Raw genomic sequence first — 23,412 nt, 5'->3', positions numbered from 1 at the left:
ACTTCACTATGCCATCCAAGTATGTGGCTAGAATCATACATTTTTAAGTTTTATAACTTTTAAATAAATAAATATTCCTTTTTTAAAGAATATTTTTGTATATAAAAAAACACTTCATAGCATAATATATAAAATTGTCACGTAGGATTGGCTTTGCTTGCGGGACTCCCATCTACACTTTCATAAATTTACCTCTAAAACAGCCAAGACTGAATGGTCAGTCACTGAATTTTCAAATATAAAATCCAAATCCAATGATGAAATAGTTTTTCGGTGTTGCTTGGACCTGTGGTCTGTGTGTGTGTGTGTGTGTGTGTGTGTGTGAAGAACTTTGAAGTAGACCACTCTATTCTTAGAAGAGGTCAAATACTTTCCCATTGAAGCTATCAATGTCCAATAATCACTTGTGATTGGGAAATATTTTCTAGTGAAATTGATACGAAACTTATATTTCTCTAATTATCTTTTACATGCATCCTCCTTAACCCTAAAAAGGTCCTTCAAAGAGATCGTTTAAGAAATATTCTCATCTTTGAATCAAACGGTTCCCTTTGAAATCCTTTTTTTTTTTTTTAGGGGTTTATGTCAACTACACTTTGGGGTCCTGTGCATTTTTGTAATTTACTCTTGGCCTCAATGTAAATTGATGTAACGTGGATTATTGTCTTAATTTAGATGCATATTTTCTTGAAGGTACTATGTATAATTATATAATTAAAATAAGGAACTTGAATTCGAACCACATCATAGAAATAAAAAAACAAACAAACAAACAAAAAGAAGCAAGTTTCATTTGATGATGTGGATTTTTTTTTTTTTGGTGGTAGTGGGTCTGGAGGGAGAGCATAAGCTCCTGATGAAACATGAGCTTATCGCAATTTCTTAAAAGTAAGAATATGGGCTTAGTAAGAGTGATTTTTTCGTCACAGCCCAACAACTGATTGACGTATGGTACATGACGTAAGGAAGGGAGAATTTCTCTCTCCTGCCTATACATCCTCTTCCCTGAGGGTTGTGGGTGTCACATGGATTATCATATTGGCAATCAAATATCACAACTTTCTTTAGTTATTTCATTAAATAACTCATGGTTTAAAATAAAAATCAAAAAGTCTTTCGAACTTGATTCAAGATGTTGAAAATAGATGATTACCAAGCATTTAAATTTAAAAATAAAATGTAATAGTATTTTATTTTTTATTTTTTATTTTTTAATTAATAAGATTTTCTATTCTCCAATACTGTAGTATTCTATCATAAAGTGATCTAACTAAGAAATTTCATATATATTTTTTCACCATGGGTCTTATAACTTATGTGTTAGGCTGTGAGAAAAAAATCACTTCCTAAGAAAGATCATTGGAAATTGACAAAGAATACTCACGTTGTCCTGTTCCTTTATAAAATGGGTACAGGTTAAATGCGCATATAGCATGAGCCATGCTTTAGTTGGTGGTTAAAAACACTTGGGACTCTTAATCAAGCCGTTTATGCAGCTCAATGTATTTATTTTCTAATCAAATTAAACATATCTCGACTCTACCCTTATATCAAAGATAGGATAGTATGGTACAGATGCCACGAGTCACGAGCATGGGAAACTGTGGTGGAGTGCATATACCAATCAGGCCCACCCACTCTAATGTCATGATGTGAACTTTCCTTGAAGAACTGATTGCAGAGTGTCCACTCATAACAATTAATTTGTTTCATTATGTGCAAGAGCAATAAGGAAAAACAAATGACATCACATAAATGTAACAATAATACATTATGGTGAGGCAATATGCATAGGAAACAAAGCGATAAAATCAAAGATGTCAATATATATATATAAAAGAAATGAAAATTCGATCTAAGAAAACTGAAATTCTATTGGATTGATATAATATATTTATCTTAATTGATAGTGTAGGTTTCAATAAATAAATAAAAAAAAACATATTGTCGATAAGTGAAACACGTTCCCCTTAGCCAGCCATCCAAGGCTCTCTCTGAGCTTCTCATTGGCATGGACCCATAGCCCAACTCCTCCATTTGACACATATTATTTATATTTTATTCAGCCGTGTCAACAGAACCTTTACTTCCTGTAAATGCCGTACGCCAGTCAATTTCTCATCTCTCTCGCGTGCAGTGAGAGCAATTAACTATAGTTTGACTGAAAGATTTCTCTCTTCCTACAAGTTACATCGTTACACGAGCCACGCATGCGTTTGATTTGATTAAAAACCACGAATATGATCTGTTTTAACTTTAACACACTCTTCTCTCTCTCTCTCACGCTCATCATTGTTTCATCTCTTACTTTTCTACTCTGCAATCTCGATACGTCAATGTCGACGCGTGGACAGTTTTTAATCAATTTTACTAACCTATGTAGTAGTGTAATCAACTTAATAAAATACTCCCAATTGTTTACGGCGCAGTAATTAGAGATCATGAGGTCAATCATCAATAAGTATCGTTATCAGCTGGAAACGGACGGCTTGATCTAATGTTGCTTTATATTAAAGTAGTCCTAGTCCCGGGGGTTTGGCCTTTCTGTGTGTGAGACTTCTCTTTTTGACTTTTTTTTTTTTTTTTTTTTTTTTTTTCCTTTTTCTTCTTTTAAAATTTTAAAAGTTTATATGTGGAGGTTTAATTTAACGGCGTGGTTGGATAATTTAAGGTGCGTGTGAGCGTGAACCGCGTTAAAAGCTTTTTCAAAGTTCTGGCAAGAGATCTGTTTGTCGGGAATCGGAAGATTTTCATATGCGGGTCCCACTACTTTCACTTTCATTAACTAATATTTATTAAATTGACTAAATTAGCCTTCTTTTATTCAGTATAAATGGTGGGTGTTTTAGACATTCCCGTCCACGTTTTCCTAAATATTTGAGATGCCCCTTACATTTTAAATCCTCTAACATTGACCCTTCATCCGCAAAGTTGGGAGGGCCAAACCCTAATCCCATGGATTCAACCTAATCTTGGGTCAGATTTGAGCACCATTAACTAGTTTCATACTCAAATTTGGAGAAAAAAAACATTTTGACCGAATCAAATCAAAATCGATTCGAGCATAGACACCGAATTCTCCGAACCCAAACTTAATATGATTATAATTTTAAAACATATTTAATTCATTCTCATTCGTAATTCACATTTCAAACTTTAATTAATCATCATTTTTTTTAAATAAATAATTTTATATTTTATATTTTTTTACATACAATTTATTTTATATAAAACATTATTATTATTATTATTAAATTATCTAGTATTAATAAGGAATGAGCCAATCTGACCAAGTCGACTTAGGAAAACGTGGGTTGAGCATTTTATACTCGAGGTCAGGTTGGTCATGTGCATGGGTTGATCCCTAACCCAACAAAGGTCTACTCATACCCAACATCTTGGGTAAGAATTTTTTAACCTTACTCCTCAATCGTAAATTCTATATACTCTAGTCTTCAAAATGTAGTAACAAGATTGAGGTTTTGAAGAAGTAAAAGATAATGAAATCTTAGATACAAAAAATCAAAGATGTTCTATAAATGGAAAATGATTGATATAAAATAAGGTTTAATAGATTAAAAATAACTCATTAATTTGAAAAAGTGGAAGGTTATAAAATTTTGAAGAAATATCAAATTTGATAGAGATTGGAGATGAGGTTATTTATGTCAATTTCGATTAATCTTTTAAAGAAGATCAAGGTGAAGGGGGCATATTATAATTTTAACAATATTAGAGTACATCAAATATTCACCAAAACGTTGGGGGTGTATGTCTAAATCCATAAATGAAGTACGGTTTAATGGTATTTAAACATCAAAATAGAGTCTACAATCTCATGACACGTGGTGATCTTGTGAATATTTCACTTTCGAATGGTGGATGGAATAGAATCCAACAGATGATTCATGTAATCACGTGCACCGTTGGTTTTCATGATTAACAAAGGTCTAATTGTGGGGCCTACACTTTGATAGTATACAACAAAAGAACATTATAGTCAAGTAATCCCTTGCCATTGCTCTTGCTGCCTACGTATTCTGAATTTTCTGAAGTTTTGCAATCATATTGTACCTGAAAATTACCTGTCCAATCAATTATCCATAAATGGGATTTATTTTGTACTTCTATAAAAATGAACAATTTAGATTTTGATATGAGTAAATTTAAAATATATATTTTAGAAAAATATTCGAAGTATGATTTAGCATATAATCTATAATTTAGCATACAAACTTGATTTCGAATCTCATCTTGTCCATGTTTGATATCGAGTCATCTTGAATGAATTTTCAATTATGTTTGAGACATCTCGTTCAAAAATGAGAAAAATGAATTTAAGATTTTAAATCTCATCTGAAAAATTGATTTGTCTGTCTTTCTTGTTTTTGCCTGATATCGAGATGACTCGAGTGATACGTTTCGGACGAGTTTTGAAATTATGCTAAGATCTTTGATTTAAAATTTCTTAGGTTAATTTGATAATGATCAATTAGAACAAAAATCGAACTCCTAAGTATCATATCAAATTCTTATTAGATCGGGTTTTATCGAATATCAATATGGACGAGATCTAATTAGATGTTAATCTTTTACCAAATATATTATTACTAGTCTTGTCTATATTTATTTCTTCTCTATTAATAAAATTTGGTTATAACCCTTTCTTTATTGGTGCGTTAGTGTTTAATTTTCTACTTTTAGATTTGGGTTCAAAGTTTTGTTCATATCTCTCTCTCTCTCTCTCTCTCTGTCTCTCTCTGTCTCATTTATAAGTATGGTTTGCATTGAAATATTAAAGTAAAAATCCTAAAAGAATGAGAGGAAGATCCAAACCAACCAATGGTTGTTAAGTCAATAGAAAGAGACGGGGGTTTATCAAGTATGCCTACCTCAATTATATTTTACTCAACATCTCAACAAATTTCTAGTTTAAAATTTATGAATATATTTATCTTTTTTCTTTTTTAAAGGATTAATAAGGTTTGAATTCAACTTAATTATAGACTTGTGGTACTCAAGTCTACTCAACCAAATTTTTTTCCAAGTTGATTCGATGAAGAAACTTCAATCAATTTAGTTTCACGTTGAGATTTCGTTGTTGACTTGACGAAGGTTAAACCCTAGCTCTCCTTCATTGCATTGATAAACAAGCTAGTCATTTTTTTCAAATTGGTCTAAATTCTTTTACTTTGGCTTTAGTAGTAGTAGGGTTGGCCATGGATCAGATTGGGTCGATGTGGGATCAATCTAATCACTATTGTCTCAGTCTTGGAATTTTTCTAGTCAGAACTATATTTTTTTTAATTTTAGTATCGGGATCCAAATCCTATCGATTTATAATTGGAATGGGTATTGGGTCAGATTTCAGTTCTCTTCAATCCATTGACACCCCTAAGTCTAGTGGCACAACTTAATTATATGTCATCTAGACACTTCTAGAGTAATAAATGAGGGAATTAACATCTTAAAAAAAAAATATGATGGTTTTGTTTCTTGCAATTGAAGGCAAATTAAAGGGTTATAACTGGTCCTAAATGATGTTTCATCAAACACTGATGAAGTTTCCCTGAAAATCCTTGAGACTTAAACATTATGCACATTTTGATTAGCTTTTACATCTCAAATCAAAACTTCAAAAAATACCCATCTTCACATGGATCTTGCTTGAGCATCATAAGCGTGCCTACCACACGTTTGTGATGATGAAGGTTCATGGTGGACTCTGTTCAAATCAAATAATTTCCCACACACCAAAAAGAAAATGTTTTAAATGGAAGTGTTTGACACTTTCTAATGGGGGTAATTATTTTATGAATGTGTATAGTATAAAGTTGAAAAAATGGGATTAAAGTCTAAGAAAGCAAGTGGGATGTAATAAAATATATTATGTGAGAGAACATGGATTCCCTTCTTTGCTTCTTTTGTATTTCTTTTTGAGTATTTTAAGAGCACAACATTTGATCTTTGAAGGTGGTGGTGAGAGTGTTATTTGGCTTTCCAAGCGTGGGTGCTTTTGTTGGAGAATCCACAACCAATTGGCTCCATGGTCTCATGTCCCCACATAGACACACCAACAATCAAAAAGAAATTCATTTGATCTATTTCTCTAATTTAAAACAATTGCCATCTAACATGTGTCACAACGATAATAATTAGATTAGTTAGATCATTATAATTTATAAAATCACTAAAAAATGGTTGGGATATAATCGACGGAGACCATTAATTAATTATTTCCAATAAAAGAAATATCATGCTAAAAGGCCATAAAAAAAAAAACATGAGAAGACCCAAGAGAACTTGGATGATGACATTGAAAGCATATATAAACTTACTCTAAATAAAAAATAAAAAAAAAATGACTTTGAACAAAGTAATGTGGAGGAGCAAGAACCCCAAATCTTTGGTTCATTAATTTATATTTTCAAATAAAAGAAATATTCAAGTTGAAAGTCTTATAAGAACAAAAGAAATATCCGAAAGAACTTTTAAGCCACATATGAATTTACTCAAAATAACAAAAAATTGACTTTGGACATAGTGATATAGAGGAATAAGAACCTTGAATCCTTAAGATAAGGCTTTGTTTTTGTTGTAGGTGGTGGTGGAACAAAATATTTTTTTAAGGTATCACCTTGACAAGTTAATAAATTATATGATTGATATACAACAGACTTGAGTTTAATTTAATAATTGCCTCCGTATGCTCTTAATTATCTTTAATATATAACAAAACAGACCCTTTGGGATGTTTATCATTTTTTTTTCTTTTAATTATGCAAGATTAGTGTTCTTGTTGTTTCATGATACGAGGTAACATAATATATTTTTTTATATATTGATTACCAATGATGTAACAAAAAAAAAAAAATAATGACAAATAATGGATTTAAGCAATAAAAACAAATATGATATTTTTTTTGATAATCAGGTATCCCGATAGACAATGAATCAGGTTTTTATCTGAACTTTACCAAGTCCATATACCATGGTCTTGTCCAAAGACCAGTCAAGACCACGGGTTCCGGGGAACATGCAACGCCCGCATAGCACACGCACCTGGTAAACTTACCTAGTAAGTAAGGATGCGTCCTCGCAGGTGTCCCCTAAGGAATTAATACTCATACTAAGTATTGAACTCACGACCTACGGGCATTAATAGCTTATCGGTTCAAAATTGTCATTAACAAATACAAATATTATTAACATAAGACATGACTATTAGGAAAAATAACCAAATGAACATCCAATTAATTAAAGTAATTTATTAATTTGTGCCTTCCCTTTCTTCCTTAATTAATCTAGAGAAGGTTTAATGCTTACCTATGGGACTAAAGTGCTTTCTATGTGTTGCTTTGTCCCCTACTGTCTAAACACGAGGGGATGACCCTAAATATATTATTTTTATTATTTATACTAAATTGCATAAATAATTGAGGAGTGTAGATCTTACCTTCTGTGCATAAGATCCTTTAGATTCCATGGAATCATGGCTAATCCTTATTTGTTTAATTTAATCTTTCTTTAGTATTGTATAATTGATGAGAGCAATTCTCCTTTCACTTTAATGGATAAAACAACTGCACTTTTACACTTAAAAATAAATTAGTGCTGACAAAAGGTAAATTTTTTTTTTTTTTTTTTTAAATCAGTCATAAATTAATATAGTGGAAGGCACGTGAACTTCATGTGCCAATTGAATAATACCATTCTTCAAGTATTTCGAAGGTGATTGAGACCTACGTTATGGTGATATTTGTTTCCAACAAGCCCCTCAAACTTGGTATTCTGCTACATAGATTAGTGAAAATAACTTAAAGGTCCTCAACAACCTTTAGCGAAGAAATCCCTGAATTTTCTTCCCAAAACTTGTTATGATCAAATTTTTTTAATTTCTATGATAAATTATGTTTAATATATTGATTCTTTAGTTTCATAAGATGTTTTCACGCATGTCTTAATCCTTTTTAGACAAACTCTTAATTTTTCTATCCAAAAGTTCATCGTCTTCTACCACTCAAAAATCCTACCTTGCAATATTGAAATTCAAAACTAATATTATTCACTAAAATATAGTACTCTAAATCACTTAAATTGTATTTATTGATAAATATTTTATAATAAAATTATCAAAGATAGGAGGACACATCAAATTTGAAAACAATGGGCTAAAAGAGAATTTTATAGCTAATTAAAATATTTAATAAAGATATGACTGTAAAAAACTTAATTAGAACTTTTTTAATACTATTATTCTTATTAGAGACTAAACTTAACAAATGGAAGTTTTGGCATTTCAATAATCCTATCATTAATTAAAGAGTTGTGTTGGAGTGACCTCAGGATTGGACCTCATATAATAACTTGCTGTGAAAGTGGGTAGGAACCATAGATACTTTCTCATTCATATCTCGAGGAAAGTATTTATGGTCCCGTACATTTTCACATCAAGGTGTGTGATGTGAGGTCCAATCTTGAGGTTACCTCAGAATTATTTTTAATTAACAATAAAACAAATGCTTGATATGAACTCCTCATATAAGTAAAAAAGGTTGACGATCTCTATGCCTTGTTTCATATTTCATTGGATCCACATTTCTTGTAAGATTCAAACCTTAAATATGAATATCACGAGTCAACAATGAAAAAATTATTAAATTGAATGCGTGAAAGTTGGACTTAGACCCATAGCTCAGTTGATTTGACACATTGTAGAGCAACTTTGAGGTTGTGGGTTCAAGTCTAGCAGATCGATAAAAAAAATGCACGAGAGTCATCGATCAAGTCTAACTTTTGTGTTTAAATGCACCAAAAATTTTGCATAGAGACTAGTGGAACACCCCCACTCCTCCCACTCAAAAAAAAAAAAAAAAAACCAAACAAACAAAAATCATAAGACATTAGACAACAAGTAATTGGATTTTGGAAGATGATAATATATATATATATATATATATATATATATATATATTTGTGAATAATCAAATGTCAAAATTTGCCAACTTATAATAAATTATTGGGTAAATTACACTTTGACTACATGTAATTTGGTATAATTCCATTTTGACCTCTTAACATTTTGATAATTACTCTTTCCTCCCTTTTCACAAACAGGGTCTTAAAATTTAGATTTTATTTTACAATTTTGTTCTCTTATTTTATATTAGAAAAAAATAAATTTTAAAATAATAATAAAAATGCCCCCTCTAGGCATTCATTGAACTCATTTTTTTCACATGCATATTTTTATTTATAAAAAAAGAATTAAAATTTTAAATTTGGCAATATGATGTTTTTTAAATAGGAATTTATCTATTAGTTGACTGTAATTTGATGGAAGGGGTAACTGAACCCCTTAGATAACTATACGGAGTTAAGTGCAATTACCAATACATTAGAGGGTCAAAATGGAATTATGCCAAATTACAGGCGGTCAATGTGTAATTTACCCTAAATTCTTGTACAACGAGCTCACATGAAAGTCGGACGCCATGTAAAGGTATTCTAAAGTTGCTGCAATAATTGAATTCTCCCTTAACTACTTTAATTTGGTTAGCAAATTAAGGATTGTAAATGTAATTTTGATAAAAATAAGAGGGTACTTTTGGGAAATAAGATTCTCCATGATTATACGCCAGGTTGAAGATTCGACTTTACCTGTTCATCAAACCGTTCGAATTAAATCGGACGGTTAGTAGATTATTGAGTATAGAGGGACCATCATTTATTCCACGGATTACGGAGGGTGCTTCCCCCGTAATTATATTCCGATGTTATTGTACACGAATGTGCCCCAACTAAAAGGGTACTTATGTCATTTCGTTATTATATAATCTTTGGACCTCTTCTGCCCTTTTTCACTCCGTGTATGTGTAGCGTTTCTCTCCTCTCTTTATCTTCATCTCTGTCTCTGCTTTCTATTAGAGTTTTCTGTGTCTTTTCGTCTTGAAGATCGAAGAAATCCACACTTTTTCATCTTTGGAGAGCAATTCTGTACTAGATATTTTGCTGTAAGTTTCTAGATCTTTCATGGTTTCTTGTTTGAATGCTTAAAATGGAACTCTATTTGCGTATATAGAGATGGATTCTCTATTGATTTTCTGTTTTTTGAGTTTTTTTTCATGAAAGATTTGATTTTTTTCTCCTTTATTTGTTGACTTTTCGCTATTGAAACTTAAAAGTGATATCTTTGAAGATCTGAAGATTTTTCCTTTTTTTTTTTTTTTTTCTTTATTTTTTATCATTTGGAATTGTATTTATTTTTCATCCATTACTTGTCAGATTCTTTCTTGATAACGTAGTTTTTTTTTTTTTTTGGAATTCTATAATGTTGTTGAACAGATTCTTGTTGATCTTTAGGTTTTCGCTTCAAAATGTTAGCTGAGATCTGACCTAAATAGAACTATTGCAGGGGACCTCGAATTGAAGCTTCTACAGAGAAAACAGTATGCTGTGGTTGAGTCTGTCGGTCGAAGTAATCCGGAAAGTAGTCTCTTTGAACTTATACTGTAGAGTTATTTTGTAAATCTCTCTTTCAAATTGATCTTCTCCACTTCGATTCTCTTTCAAACTGTTATTTTCTGATCTGTCCATGGGATCCAACCACTTCGTTATCCTTACTTGCTGTATCCGTAGGATCAGCTGAACCAAAAGAGCAAACCCCGATTTCCAATTAATCTCATTTTTCTCCTCTTTGAGAAATCTGTTCTGGTTTTGATCTTTGTTTCTAGTTTGGGTTTTGAGTCTATCTATTACGTGTCTTCAATTGTTATCCGGTTTTCGGGTAGATTTTGGGATTTTTTTTTAAAAGATCGAAAGAAGTTATGGTGTGCCAAGCAGCGAGCCAAACAAGATTCCGGGCATTGAAACACGAGAGTGGGATTGCAGGAAGTGCGACCATTATAGTTAGAATCATAGCATGCTTTCAACCTTTACAAGATTGCCAGGTCAGTGAGAAACTTTTTATATTGAGTTCTATAGATACTATTTTCTATTTTGATTTGAGTTAAGCGAAGTTTGAATAATTTTCATGTTGTAACCCGTCTAATATTCTCTAGTTAGTATTTATGATTCAGATTCCTTAACTGATGGTGATTGTGTTGAACCTTATTAGATCAATTTTTTTTTTTGTCAGGCTGAATATTTCCGCCATTTGCTTAAACCTGTAACGTAGATGCTTTGAATTGTTTGCTTGTTCAAATTAAGCTGGAGTTTGCAGTATTTTTCTTCTTTCGTGAGAGAGGTGGCAAGTAATCAAACATCCTAGATACAAATACAGTCAATCTTCTGATATCTTTGTATCGGTTACACTTGATCGACCAACATTGACCATCTTTGAGAGGTCTTAGTTTGGTTGGATGGAAAAGGATCATCAGCATTCGCCTTGGCAATCACCCAATTTAAACTGCACGAGCGTTTCACCATACCCAAGGTGGCAAAATTCCCCACCAGCTTATGCAAACCCTTACACTCGAATGGTTTCTTCAAATGGATCTTTGGAGTTTGGAGTCTCTGAGCTACCTCATTTGAAGACGAACCGACCAAATGTACCTAATGGGTGGTTTTATTGTTTACCCCGTCACCGCCAGGCCTTGACCCTAACTCCCAACTCTGCTCCCAAACAGTTCTCTGCTCTCCCTTGTGTGGGAAATGGAGGGGTCTCAACAAATGCAGTATCAACTATTGGTCCGAAGGGTTTTCTTGTTTTTGATCAAAATGGGAATCATACAAGCTTGATTTTCAATTCTTTGATTGGTTCTCCTGTCCAACACCCAAGTTCCATGAACCCAAGACAACTTGGTGCTTGTGCATTACCTGTTGAAGAACCAATGATGAAAAGTGACCCTATTTATCAAGCTGGGTCCGTCTTCCCTGATGGGCTAAATGAGAATCAGGAAACTGGTGCGAGAAGTGAAATGCATGAAGATACAGAAGAACTCAATGCTTTACTATACTCAGATGATGATGATTACGAGGATGAAGAAACAAGCACAGGTCATTCCCCGTGCCAAATGATGATGGGGTATGAAAAGCGCGTGGAAGCTGAAGAAAGTGCAGAAGAAGTTGGTAGTTCTGCTGGTCCAACTAAAAGAAAGAGACAACATGAGGATGATGTATTGTCACTTGTGGACACTGCTAGTTCAGGGAAACCCAATCGATCATGTGAGGAGGGGGGTGAGGATGTCCAGTCAAGCTGTGTGGAAGGCAAGACCCAAGGAGGAGAACTGGGTTCTCTATCTGCCAACAAACGTTTGAAAAGGGAGAGGATACAAGAGACCATAAGCATCCTGAAGAGCATAATTCCAGGTGGGCAAAGCAATGATGATGCTATGTTGGTTCTTGATGAAGCAATCCAATATCTAAGGTTCCTGAAACTCAAAACTAAATCTTTGGGAGAAATTATGTAGTAGTAGTTCTAGCACCAGTAGTGTAGTAGTAAATGTGGTGGTTGATGGGTTTGTCCAACATGAGAGAAAACTTCTAAGAACAGAAGAGTAGCTGAGTTGGAGTCTTTCTTGCTTATATGATTGATGAATTAGGAATTAGTAATTTTCGGATGCACCATCGTTATAGCTCTTAGTATGTGTATGTACGGGACCCTTGAGATTTGGCTGGAAGTTGTTGACCAGAAATTATTATTGTATTTATGTTATAATTCAGGGGGAGAATTGAATGCGTGTGAGTAGGCCTGGGCTGGGTCCCACCCAAGAGTGCATGCGCGTTTGGTGAATTGGGACCCATTGTGAGACCTTGTCATCTTTTTATTGTTTTTCTTTTTATCCTTTATTGAGTGTCTCTTTCCGAGTCTTTACAACAAGAAAAGGAAATTTCTCTGGGTTGGGGTCCATTCTATGGAACCGACTTATTTTTATTTTTATTTTATTAATATATAAAATGTGGGGACGGATGCACACGCGACGCGGGTTATGGGGGCCACCACTGTTCAATAAGGATTGACAGTGTTCACGTGCGAGGATGGACGATTGTGCGATAAAGAGGGTCCACTTTACAGGAATTAGTAGAGTTTGATGTGTTTACGTGTTCTTATTAAAATTAACTGCTGGTGAGTAGGTTGGTTGGTAATGTAGGTGGGTTTTGTGTTGTAATAGTTCTCTTCATAGTTCATATTATTTATTATTGATTGTTTGTGTTGTTGGATTTATGAGTGGTTGGTTAGATGTGATTCATAATTTTACGTCGTCTCTGCATTTGTATATTTTGTTTGCATTCACACCTTTAAGGATGAGAAAGTGATGTGTTGGTGAGGCAAAGGGGTCTGTCCCGACATTGATAATCAATTTACATGGGCCTTTGCGGTCCAAGGGTTTAAGTAAAAAATATTGCCCATAGGACTACCACAATGGTATTTTTTGTTGTTGTTGTTGTTGTTTTATAAAGAGGTGAAGATAGTAAAGCTGATTTCAACTTATTAAAACATACACTTGCCACATCAAGTCAGCTACATAGACATCGTACAAAGCAAGTCACAAGTATTTATATAATATTATTCTATGAAGAATGGAAACACAAAATTAGTCCTTTAAGATTAGGGGATGTAGATTTGGATTACGTTTGAGACTTGAAACTAATGTCGAAGTAGCCCATCATCGAAAAGTTCTGAATTCCTTCATATAAGGTCTCACTCTAGTCAGAAGTCATAATAACTACATACCCACCCATTTTTTTAATTAAGTGACCAAAGCAAGGGGCCACCATCAACATATCTGTCACTCTACGAAGCCCTTTCCAACTGCTGCCGCTGCTACTACTATTACTATCCCTCCATTCACAATTGGCAACTACGACAGTGTTTGATTACATGCATAGTTGTCAAAATGCAATCACATTTGACTAAAATTAGGGGGGACATTTAGTGGAAAACTCTAAATTCTAATATCTATGTATGATAAGCAAAGGAATTTTATATATAAAAAAAAGAAGAAATTACAGGTGCCATATCTCCTAAATGTCCAAAAATTAGGGGCATTTAGTGGATAAATCCTATATAAGGGTGTATCTTGTCATTTTTCCACGAATTAATCTGTAAGGGATTTTGTTTATTGGAGGTTGTGGAACTTAAATTTGACTACCCCCAAGTCTAAGGAGGTTTTTAAAGTTTGGTTGAGCTTGTGACATCTGTTGTGGTCTTTCTTGATGCGATTAAAGTATTATTGGATGCATTGTGATATATCAATTCATAATTTTATAAATATAAGGATCAAGATGCTCCAACAGGGACTCCAAGTGCAAATGCCTTGATCTTGTTTTTTATCATTTGATTAGAAAATCTAGTAGAATAAGGGTTTAGAATAAAGATACTTGTGTATCTTTCATTCAAATGATCTATTATTAGAGATCGTTTATTTAATGTTATTTCACGATTATTAACACATGTCAACATCACACTGAACCATACTTCCCTATGTTCGCATGATAAGGCATGTGTCATTGTCGACAATTTGCTCATTTTACATTGGTTAATTACCTCGGTGCTTAATTACTCTATGCCAGAATATCATCAATACTTGTCATCGCGTCTAGATGGACAAGTGGACAAGTCAACGGTTCATTTTAGTGTATATGGGTGAGTAGGTGGTCTTTTCAGTTTGCTTGAGTTGGACCAATCTCAAATATATTCATCCCCATTTCAGGATCCAACTGAGCATGTTATGCATTCAAGATCGATTGGCGCTCGAGGCATTCCAAAAAAATGTTTTATACTCAAATTTGTTATATCCCATTCAGATTTGGCTACGGATTTATCGTGCTCCGACATGAATATCCTTGCCATCTTGTTGGGACCATTAAGTATTTCAAAAATCAAGGTTTAATCATGAATTGGAATCTTTAATATCATCATTGGCATCCACCTTGGAATAGGATCACTCAAATATGCATAGTCACAAAGTAGCTTTGGTTTAGACTTTGGAGGACTCAACTTGACCTAATTTTCTCTTTAAATTGGGTGTTTCTTTACACCTGGCGGTAGACCGTGTGGTCACCCCATTTTGTAGACCCCCACTTGAAAGGGAGATCCCAACAAAAAGGGGGTGTCAGGTAATTGGGCAAAAAGTAATACATTTCTTATCCTTTATGAGGTAAGAGGTCTCGATTGGTGAAGTTAGCTCGCTCATATGGGGTAAAGAAAGCTCTAAGTTACACCCAACAATCAATTACATAATTAACACACACAGATTAGTTGAAATATATTTCCAACTTCTGTACTTTATTAAAATTTAAAACAAAAGAAACAATGGGTGCTCTCAAATGTGTAGGTCGGCAGTCCTCCTATTCTATGTAAAAGATGAGCTCATAATGCTCTCCTCCTTTCCCAGGAATAGCGGATTATTGACCCATGATCCCAAGCTCCACATATATATTTATCTAATGTTGCAAGGACATGTGGAGCACATCAGGGGAGATCAATACTTACCTATACAAGGCTCTTGTTTAACATATATAGAAGATTGGTCCTAGAGTGGAGCCCATCAACAAATGAATCCTAATCTGCATCAACATGCATGTAGTCCACGTTTACGGTTGTTGTCTATCAAAACTGCTGCCGTAGTTGAGCAACCCTACTCACCCATCATTATATTTCTTAAGAAACTAAAACTCTATCAATCAAACTAAGAAGAAATTAATATATTTATTCTTATAATTGGCCCACTGAAAATGAAATCTAATTAAAAACCGAATAAAACGCTGAGATTTTTTTGTTGTGTGGCGTTGTTCTCTCCGTAGTCAATCCTCTCTCTCTCTCTCTCACACACACACACACACAGATGAGCAGCAAAGAAGATGGTGGTGGTGGTGGTGCACCATCAAAACCCAACCTTGAGTGTTGCATATGTGGCGACTATGGTTTATCTTACGAGCTCTTCAGATGCAGCGTTTGTCTCTTAAGATCTCAGCACAGGTAACATATATTAACGTCATAACAGAAACACAAACAATTTCTAATGTTTCTCTATCTGGGTTTCAATTAAACTTCTCTCTCTACTTAATTTTCTAGGAATATGTGGTGTTTCAGATATTGTAGCAATCTTTATCCCAAAGAAGAATCTTACAGAGTCTGCAATTGGTGTTTATACAAAGAGGGAGGAAAGATACAAGAAACCCATACTTATAAAAATAACAACAATAAAGATGAAGAAGACAAGAACAAGAAGAGGAAGAAGAAGAAGATCCAAAGAAGCACCACTTCTCAAACGGATATTATTAGTAAACCCATCAAGAAACAAAGATCTCTAGATCGATCATCAACAAGAAAGAGGAGGATCATCAACTTAGGTGGAGGTGGTGGTCACATAGAAGAATCTCTTAGAAGGACAAAATCTGAACCAATCGTAAACATAAAGACAACTAAACGTGTTTTTAAAGGTAAGATTCGAAGGTACAAACTCTTAGAAGAAGTTTCCACCTAAAGAAGGTTTCAATCCACACGTTTATTATCAAGTGGCCATGTATTTTACTTTACGTCCTCGATCATCTAAGGGCAATATAGATGCATAATTGCATAAGTAAAAGTTGGTTTGTTAATAGAAGTTTTCTTGCACTATAGTCTATATATTATGTGCGTTTAGGTATCAGAGGATTATCAAGAAAACAAAAATTTGTCCTAAACTTGTGACTCAATGGCATGATGTCACGTTACATTAAAATAAAGAGTGATTGCTTAGGCAGAGATCAAGAATACTTGTTATTGATTCAAGTGTTCGGATTTTATCATTTTCTATCTACATGTGGTGTCACATTCACACCATCGACTTATTAATTAGCTTAATAAGCATAGATTTTTGTTAATGGAAATTTGAGGATTATGGGATGCTTTGTAATTAATAAAATGTATTGCAACTTCATGAGATGATAAATTTTGATTAGATTGGATTAATGTTTTCGTAGAATTTATTTCTACTTCAATCTTCTTATACTTAATGTAATTAATTAGTATAATACTAACCTGAAATAATGTATCTCTAAATGAATAGCTGAGATGGGAAGATGCCCCTAGGGATTCCCAATCAAAGGGATAGCTAGAAAATCCTTATATCTCCCTTGGGAGACTATACAAATCTCTAGGTAAGTTGTGTTGTTTTCCTTTCATCTAAGTTGTACGTTTAAATTAGAAAAATCCTTACAAAACGAGAAACAATGTTGGATAGATGAAGAATAACAAAACTGTAAGATTTATGGAATCTTCTAATGCTCTGTTGCATTGGTCCTGATTTCCATTTTCGTCATGTGCATTCTACTAATTTAGTTAGTAAAAAGTATTTTTATGCGAAATGTAGGGCACATGGTACCCTTAACTCACCATCAATTGAGGAATAATCTTCTAAAGCTTAGATGATTGATTCATCAGGTATATTTAATTAACTTGAGTTACGAGATTCAAACAGTATTATAGCTCATGGCTGTTACATTGTTGGATAATTGGAAGGCTCGGGATCCGATATGGTGTCCCGTTCTATAAAATAGGAATGGTGTCAATGCACGTGGCATGTTAGGATTGGCTTTAAAACACCACAGGTTCCTAATCAAGTCATGCACGCAACCCAATCTGTTTTTTCAACAATCCAAGTATGCCATGTAGACACCGTTCGTATGTATAGGAATGGGACACCGTACTGGATCGCAACTGCAAGTGGAATTGATCATTCGCTTACCCAATTATGAATTATGTACATGACATAATTAATGGTTTGCTCACCCATTGGTTGATCTACAGTTCCAAAAGAATAATGCTGAAGTGACCTAAAAGATTGACCTCTTTTCACACTTTCCTGATGTGAAGGTGTGTATGGATGATAGATTTTACTTTTCATTAAGATTCGAGTGAAAAGCTTTTATGGTTTTGTGCACACCACCACGCCAAGAAAGTGCTAAATGAGGTCAATCTTGAGGTCACTCTAGCACGACTCTATCCAAAATCATCTTTTTCATAGTGATTTGAAGTCATTGAATTGATAAAAATTCCTTAAAAAAAAAAAATAATAATAATCAAATTCGATTGCGGAAACATTCCAAATATCGGTGAGTGAAAGCAAAGGTCTCTAAACTGAAACCGACCTCACATATACAGGTTGGCCATAAGGAAAGGGAAGGGGCTTCCCTCGGTCTGAGGCTAGGTTTTTTTAACAATTAAAACAAACCATAACCCAAGTATTTACAATTTATACAGGCCAAAAATAGAACTCACACACCTAACAAAAACAAGTCTAATCGTCATCAGAACCACAATCACATTAATGATGGATTGGTCCTAAAACCAAATAATGGGCCACCAAAAGTCTCTAAAATCATATAAATTAAATGTGAACTATTTTCACTAAATAAGAAAATCCATCAAATTAGGGGATCTTGGTCACCACCAATCCAAGCCCATTCTAAGGCTATACATGCTAAACTCTAAAGGCCTTTAAGGAGGATCTGATCATTTCATTTTGGCAAAATATTTAAAAGACTTTGTTCCCCGTAGAAATGCAAGCAACACAAACCTTCTCCAAAGAAGAAGTAAAGACACTTCAACAACAATTTGACCTATAATTCCATAACTCCCCTAGAGACAAATCATCATTCCCAGCCTATTACTTGGTTCTCGATTCGAATCCTGAATCGTGGTTTTCCATTTCATGTGTAAATAACTTGATCAAGTACCACGTGGATGTTGAGCACAACATTCTAAGAGGTCTAATTAAATTAATAATATATATATATATAAAAGCATTTTTTCACCATTGATCAAAGCATAGTAAATTTGGCAGTTGAGTGGTTGTCCATTTTCATTACCTTTATCAGGTGAAAAATAAAGAAATTTCAGCAAATGATTTGCAATATTAAAAGTACCGCAAATCATTTGCATAATCACAAGGAAATTTTTTATTGCAAAGTTCAACCAATCGCAAAAGAAGATTTGCAAGCGATTTTCCAATGGTTATCAAGCAATAGTAAATCATTCATAGCAAACCATTTGCATTGCAAAACATTTGCAAATGTACCAAGCAACCAGAGTCTTAATTTAAACCATATTCCCTATAATGATGTGTTGTAATTTGGGCCAACATGACAATCTACTGACCCAAAGATTTACATGGTCCTTTGTGGCCCATGTTACCTTTTTCTATGTAAACTTCTCATGCAATGAGTATCATCTTCACATTTTATTCATTCGAAATATTATACCAAGTTTTATAAACCCAATGAAATGATAGTGAATCACAATGATTGAGTTTACCAATTTTTTGCTTCGTTATGTTCCACAAAACCAGACTGAATCATACCATGAACTAGTTTGCAATTCAGAATAAGAGAAATAACCTAAGTTAGTTCTCTGTAGGAAATATAGAATAGGAGCCAAAGAAAAATAGTGCCACTACACACCCACCTACAAAAGAAGAGCAAACAAACAACACAAGTTCTTTTTAATTAGATAAAATATATTTAAAATTGATAAAACATGTTATAGAGAGAAGAAAAATCACATAAAACCTCCTAATAATAAAAAGTTGTCTCGTTAAAAATTTGTCTGTTAATCATAGTAGAGCATTCCATCGAGTTAGTGTAACTTAGATCTGACACTATTTCATATGTTAGGGAAAGACTCAAATTTTGCTCTCGACATCCTATTTGTCATTGTTTCATGTTTTATTACTAGTATTTTGAGGTGTTATTAATTATATTGGACAATCAATATTTTATTAGTCTTTTTTGTAGTGAAAAATTTAAAGACATTGGAAATTATAATATCGGCCCAATGAGGACACGACGATTATTTTAGGGTATCAGACCAAAGGACAAGATCATGAGATATTCCTAAGTGTTCCTATACATACTACGAATCTTAGGGATGAAATAATTGGACAAAAGATGAAATACGATAATATTCAATGCAAAGTAGTAGAAGTTGACAATTCGACATTGATAGACATTGGAGATTGGTTAGGAATCTTGTCTTATTACAGCACCTTAGGATGGCATAACTTTATAGTACTAATATAAATGAAAGTTTATTAAGATGACTTGAATGCATTCAATGAAGAACCGTATTGGACGGTTGAAAGTTAATATTTTGGTGGAAGTTAAAATTTAAAATAGATTAAAAAATCATCTAAAAGAAATGTAAAATAAAATAATATAGAACTTATATTATATAAATAGGGGTAGGGCTTAAAATAAGATGGATTTTATTTGAAATCCGAGAGCACCGAATTTGAATTTACTAGATTTGATCCCATAAAGTATATCCAAATTAAAATATAGTTAGGATATGAGTTATTTTCCCTTGATCCGAGTCGAATATGGATCCATTTTTATATCTACTAAGATCTAAATGATATATTTTTTAAGTTATCTTCCATCAACTAATAATAGTTGGTGTAATGATCACGACCTCTCTTTAAAATGAAGAAGTTTTTAGTTCAAATCACCATTTGATTACATTTTAATAATTTTTATTTGAAATAACTTTAAATGGTTTGACATTATCCGATCCGACCTTAATTAATTTATTCAATCGGATCCAGATATGAACTTGATGAAAGTAAAGTGGTTCAAATATGGTTTTAACTATTAGGATCCAAATAAAAATTTAAATATGGATATGGACACACTCATATCTGAATCGTATCCGACCTGTTTTAAGCTATATAATATAAAGGGTCTTGTTAATGTGTGTTGACATGTTAAAGTTTAATAAATACATTTTTTAAATTGGAATCTGAGAGTATTTTGGTAAATTTTTTTTTTTTTTAAGGAGTCTGACTTTGAAGTGGGCATGAAAAAACCCTCTTTGTTGCAAGACACATACCATTTTGAATTTATTTCATGCCCCTACATTTTTTTCAAAGATTGAAATACATCCTTGGAAATACCACATGTAAACCAATGGAGTGGGTTCCTTCAAAATTTTGAAGCAGGTTGCTCACTTGAGAGTTTTTTCCTTTTTAAGGGTATTTTCGATACAAAATCCATTTCAAAGTGTATTTATTGCACTTTAAGGTGTGCCCCATGAGCACACGTTAACAAAATCCTTATACATTATACCACTCCAAACATTCACTTAAATAAACCTCATGGGATGGGATAACAATTCCTCCACACCACTTTTATTATTCTACTACAAACTTGAAAATGCTTTACAACTTTTGTTGGAGACTGGTCCAACACTGGGTTGATTGGTAGTGCATAGAATGATAAATTTAAAGGTCCAACTCAAAATCAATTGGCAATAAGGGGTAAGGCTCAAGAGTTTATAAGGAGAGAAACAAGACTATTTGTGTCCATTGTGGAACTAAATTCAACACACCTGTGCACATGTGGGTCAAATTAAGCCAACGCATGTAAAGATATGAACTGAATGATGTGAAGGAGAGAGAAAGACCTACTTTGATACCATGATAAATTTGGGGATCCAACTCATTGCCAATTGATTTTGAGTTGGACCCCCTAATTTATAAATCAGTGATTTTTTATCTTGTATCTCGAGAAAATAAATTTATGATTATCTATATACTTCCTGTCATCTCAATGTTGAACCAGAGTCCAATGCAAGAAGTAGTAGTATAGCATGATTCAAGCCTAAAATGAGATACTTTTTTTTTCTTATTCTTCAAGTCCGAAATAATAAAGAGAGAGTCTCTTTTTCTTCCTAAAATCTCTTTTTTTTTCTATAAATTTGAAAAGTATCGATCAACATTACCATCTTTGTTTTACTTTTCTTTCAAATCCTAATTCCCTTTTCTCCACAAACTAGTTCTATTAAAGCAAAATACGTTGAACATTTGTAATGTCGGGGACCTACCAAGATTGGAGGACAACCGAGCAGTTGGTTTGAAATGAGATTGCCACTAGTAAAGGAAAGGAAAATGTTTTGAGAAATAAATTTCACTTCCACGTGTCCGAGATCTAGTGACTGGAATGAATTATAGGGATGATATATAAACAAGGGTTATTGGCAATTTCTAGCCCTTGGATTCAAGTATTTTCTATGAAGGACTTGTAATATTAATATTTTATATACGTGGTCCCTGGATTATAATGAAAATTGAAAATTATTAAAATCACGCAACCACATTCATGTCCTCGAGGCATGCGCCATAACATTGACTTAAGCGTGCCCGAGGGCTTACAGTTCGACAGGGTAGACGGTAGACTTTAGGACTATATACCTCCTGTTTTACTACTTAAAAAGACCATCTTAACAGAGTTCATAGTACTTGTGTTAAAATTGAACACCTAGGATGATTTGGGTCTTTTGTTTAACAAAATTAAGAATTAGACATCAATTTTTACTTATTACACTCTAATTTCTTAAATTACTTATCACATTCCGATTAAAATTAAAACACACTCTTCTAACATTATCAAGGTTCAGCTCTAATCATAATCCGAACATTATGAATTATTATAAGACTGGTTTAAATAATTTCAATTGTTATTTACAAAATGATTAGGGTCAAATAAAATCTTAAACTTAAAATATGGAAATCTGACAAAGAAAAAATGAGAAAATTTCTATTTGCACCTCAATTTTTATTTATTTATTTATTTATTTATTTTTAACAATTTGATTAGCCTTACTAAGTCTGTATGGATTCCACCCTTACCGAGGGTCTTTGGGCTCACTTTATGGCATTCAAAAACAGGATCCAAAGCTTCATGGTTGTAAAGGAAAATTTTCTATGAATTTTCCAAAAAATAAAGTATTTTTTTTCATAGTTGAATTTTAACTTTAAATTTAAGAGTTACGTGGATATTCCATAGTCATCCATTTTCAAAACCTTACATGAAATCTCAAAAAAAATATTATTTTTTGGATAAGAGTTTTTCCTTGAAATCTAGAGGATTGTGGTGGTGAATTGCCAATGTGTTAATTCAATTTAGCAAAATGACTCTTAATAAGACTTAAAATCTTATTAAGTTAATCAGAAAAGTGTTTTTCTATTTTGAATTAAAGTGTAATAAGTAAAATCAGGGTGTCAATAGCAACTCTCTAAATTAATAGCTTCCACATGGGATCAACTATTACCATTAAAATCAACCTCATTCACGTTCTCACGGGGACACGGGGTGTCGAGGCCCCAAAATGTCCAAAGTGATTGTGGGGTCCGCAGCAAACCCAGAAAATCATAAGACAATGAAGAAAAAACAAGTCAAAAATGCTCCACGCCTTGGAGTGCCATCCACGTTAACTAGAACATGTTTAATGCGAGCTGATCGCATAGAAAATTACACGGATACGTCATCATAATGCACTCCCGTAGAGCATTCCTCAAAGCAAATTGTATTTTGATACAATAAATTGGCACATTAATCATAGAATCGCAAAATTCTGAATCTATGATTTCTGTTTACTTGCCACGTTGATCCAGTAAAAATTTTTGAGTCATATTCTTTTTCTGAATTTTT

The 23,412-nt window shown here is 33.2% G+C and overlaps 1 protein-coding gene across 2 annotated transcripts; it reads left to right on the top strand.

Annotated features, from left to right (window-relative positions):
* The first annotated feature begins 9,852 nt into the window (after nt 1-9,852).
* Nucleotides 9,853-13,140, top strand: LOC147409120 (transcription factor bHLH143-like). Of its 2 annotated transcripts, XM_086425633.1 has the most exons (3): nt 9,853-10,013; nt 10,415-10,949; nt 11,138-13,140. In XM_086425633.1, the coding sequence occupies exon 3, from the start codon at nt 11,361-11,363 to the stop codon at nt 12,408-12,410; it is 1,050 nt and encodes a 349-aa protein (XP_086281759.1). In that variant the 5' UTR covers nt 9,853-10,013; nt 10,415-10,949; nt 11,138-11,360; the 3' UTR covers nt 12,411-13,140. The 2 variants fall into 2 exon arrangements, with proteins under 2 accessions (XP_086281759.1, XP_086281766.1); XM_086425640.1 differs by lacking the exon at nt 9,853-10,013 and having other exon boundaries at nt 10,396-10,949.
* Nucleotides 13,141-23,412: the final 10,272 nt, after the last annotated feature.

This window comes from Akebia trifoliata, chromosome 2 (genome assembly GCF_017979445.1).
Source record: "Akebia trifoliata isolate Shusen 1 chromosome 2, ASM1797944v1, whole genome shotgun sequence".
In the NCBI taxonomy this organism is placed as follows: Eukaryota; Viridiplantae; Streptophyta; class Magnoliopsida; order Ranunculales; family Lardizabalaceae; genus Akebia; species Akebia trifoliata.
This window is presented reverse-complemented; position numbering and strand designations above follow the sequence as displayed.

What these genes read in the sequence shown, in the direction of transcription:
- LOC147409120 (XM_086425633.1), top strand. Translation starts at nt 11,361, where the DNA reads ATGGAAAAGGATCATCAGCATTCGCCTTGGCAATCACCCAATTTAAAC.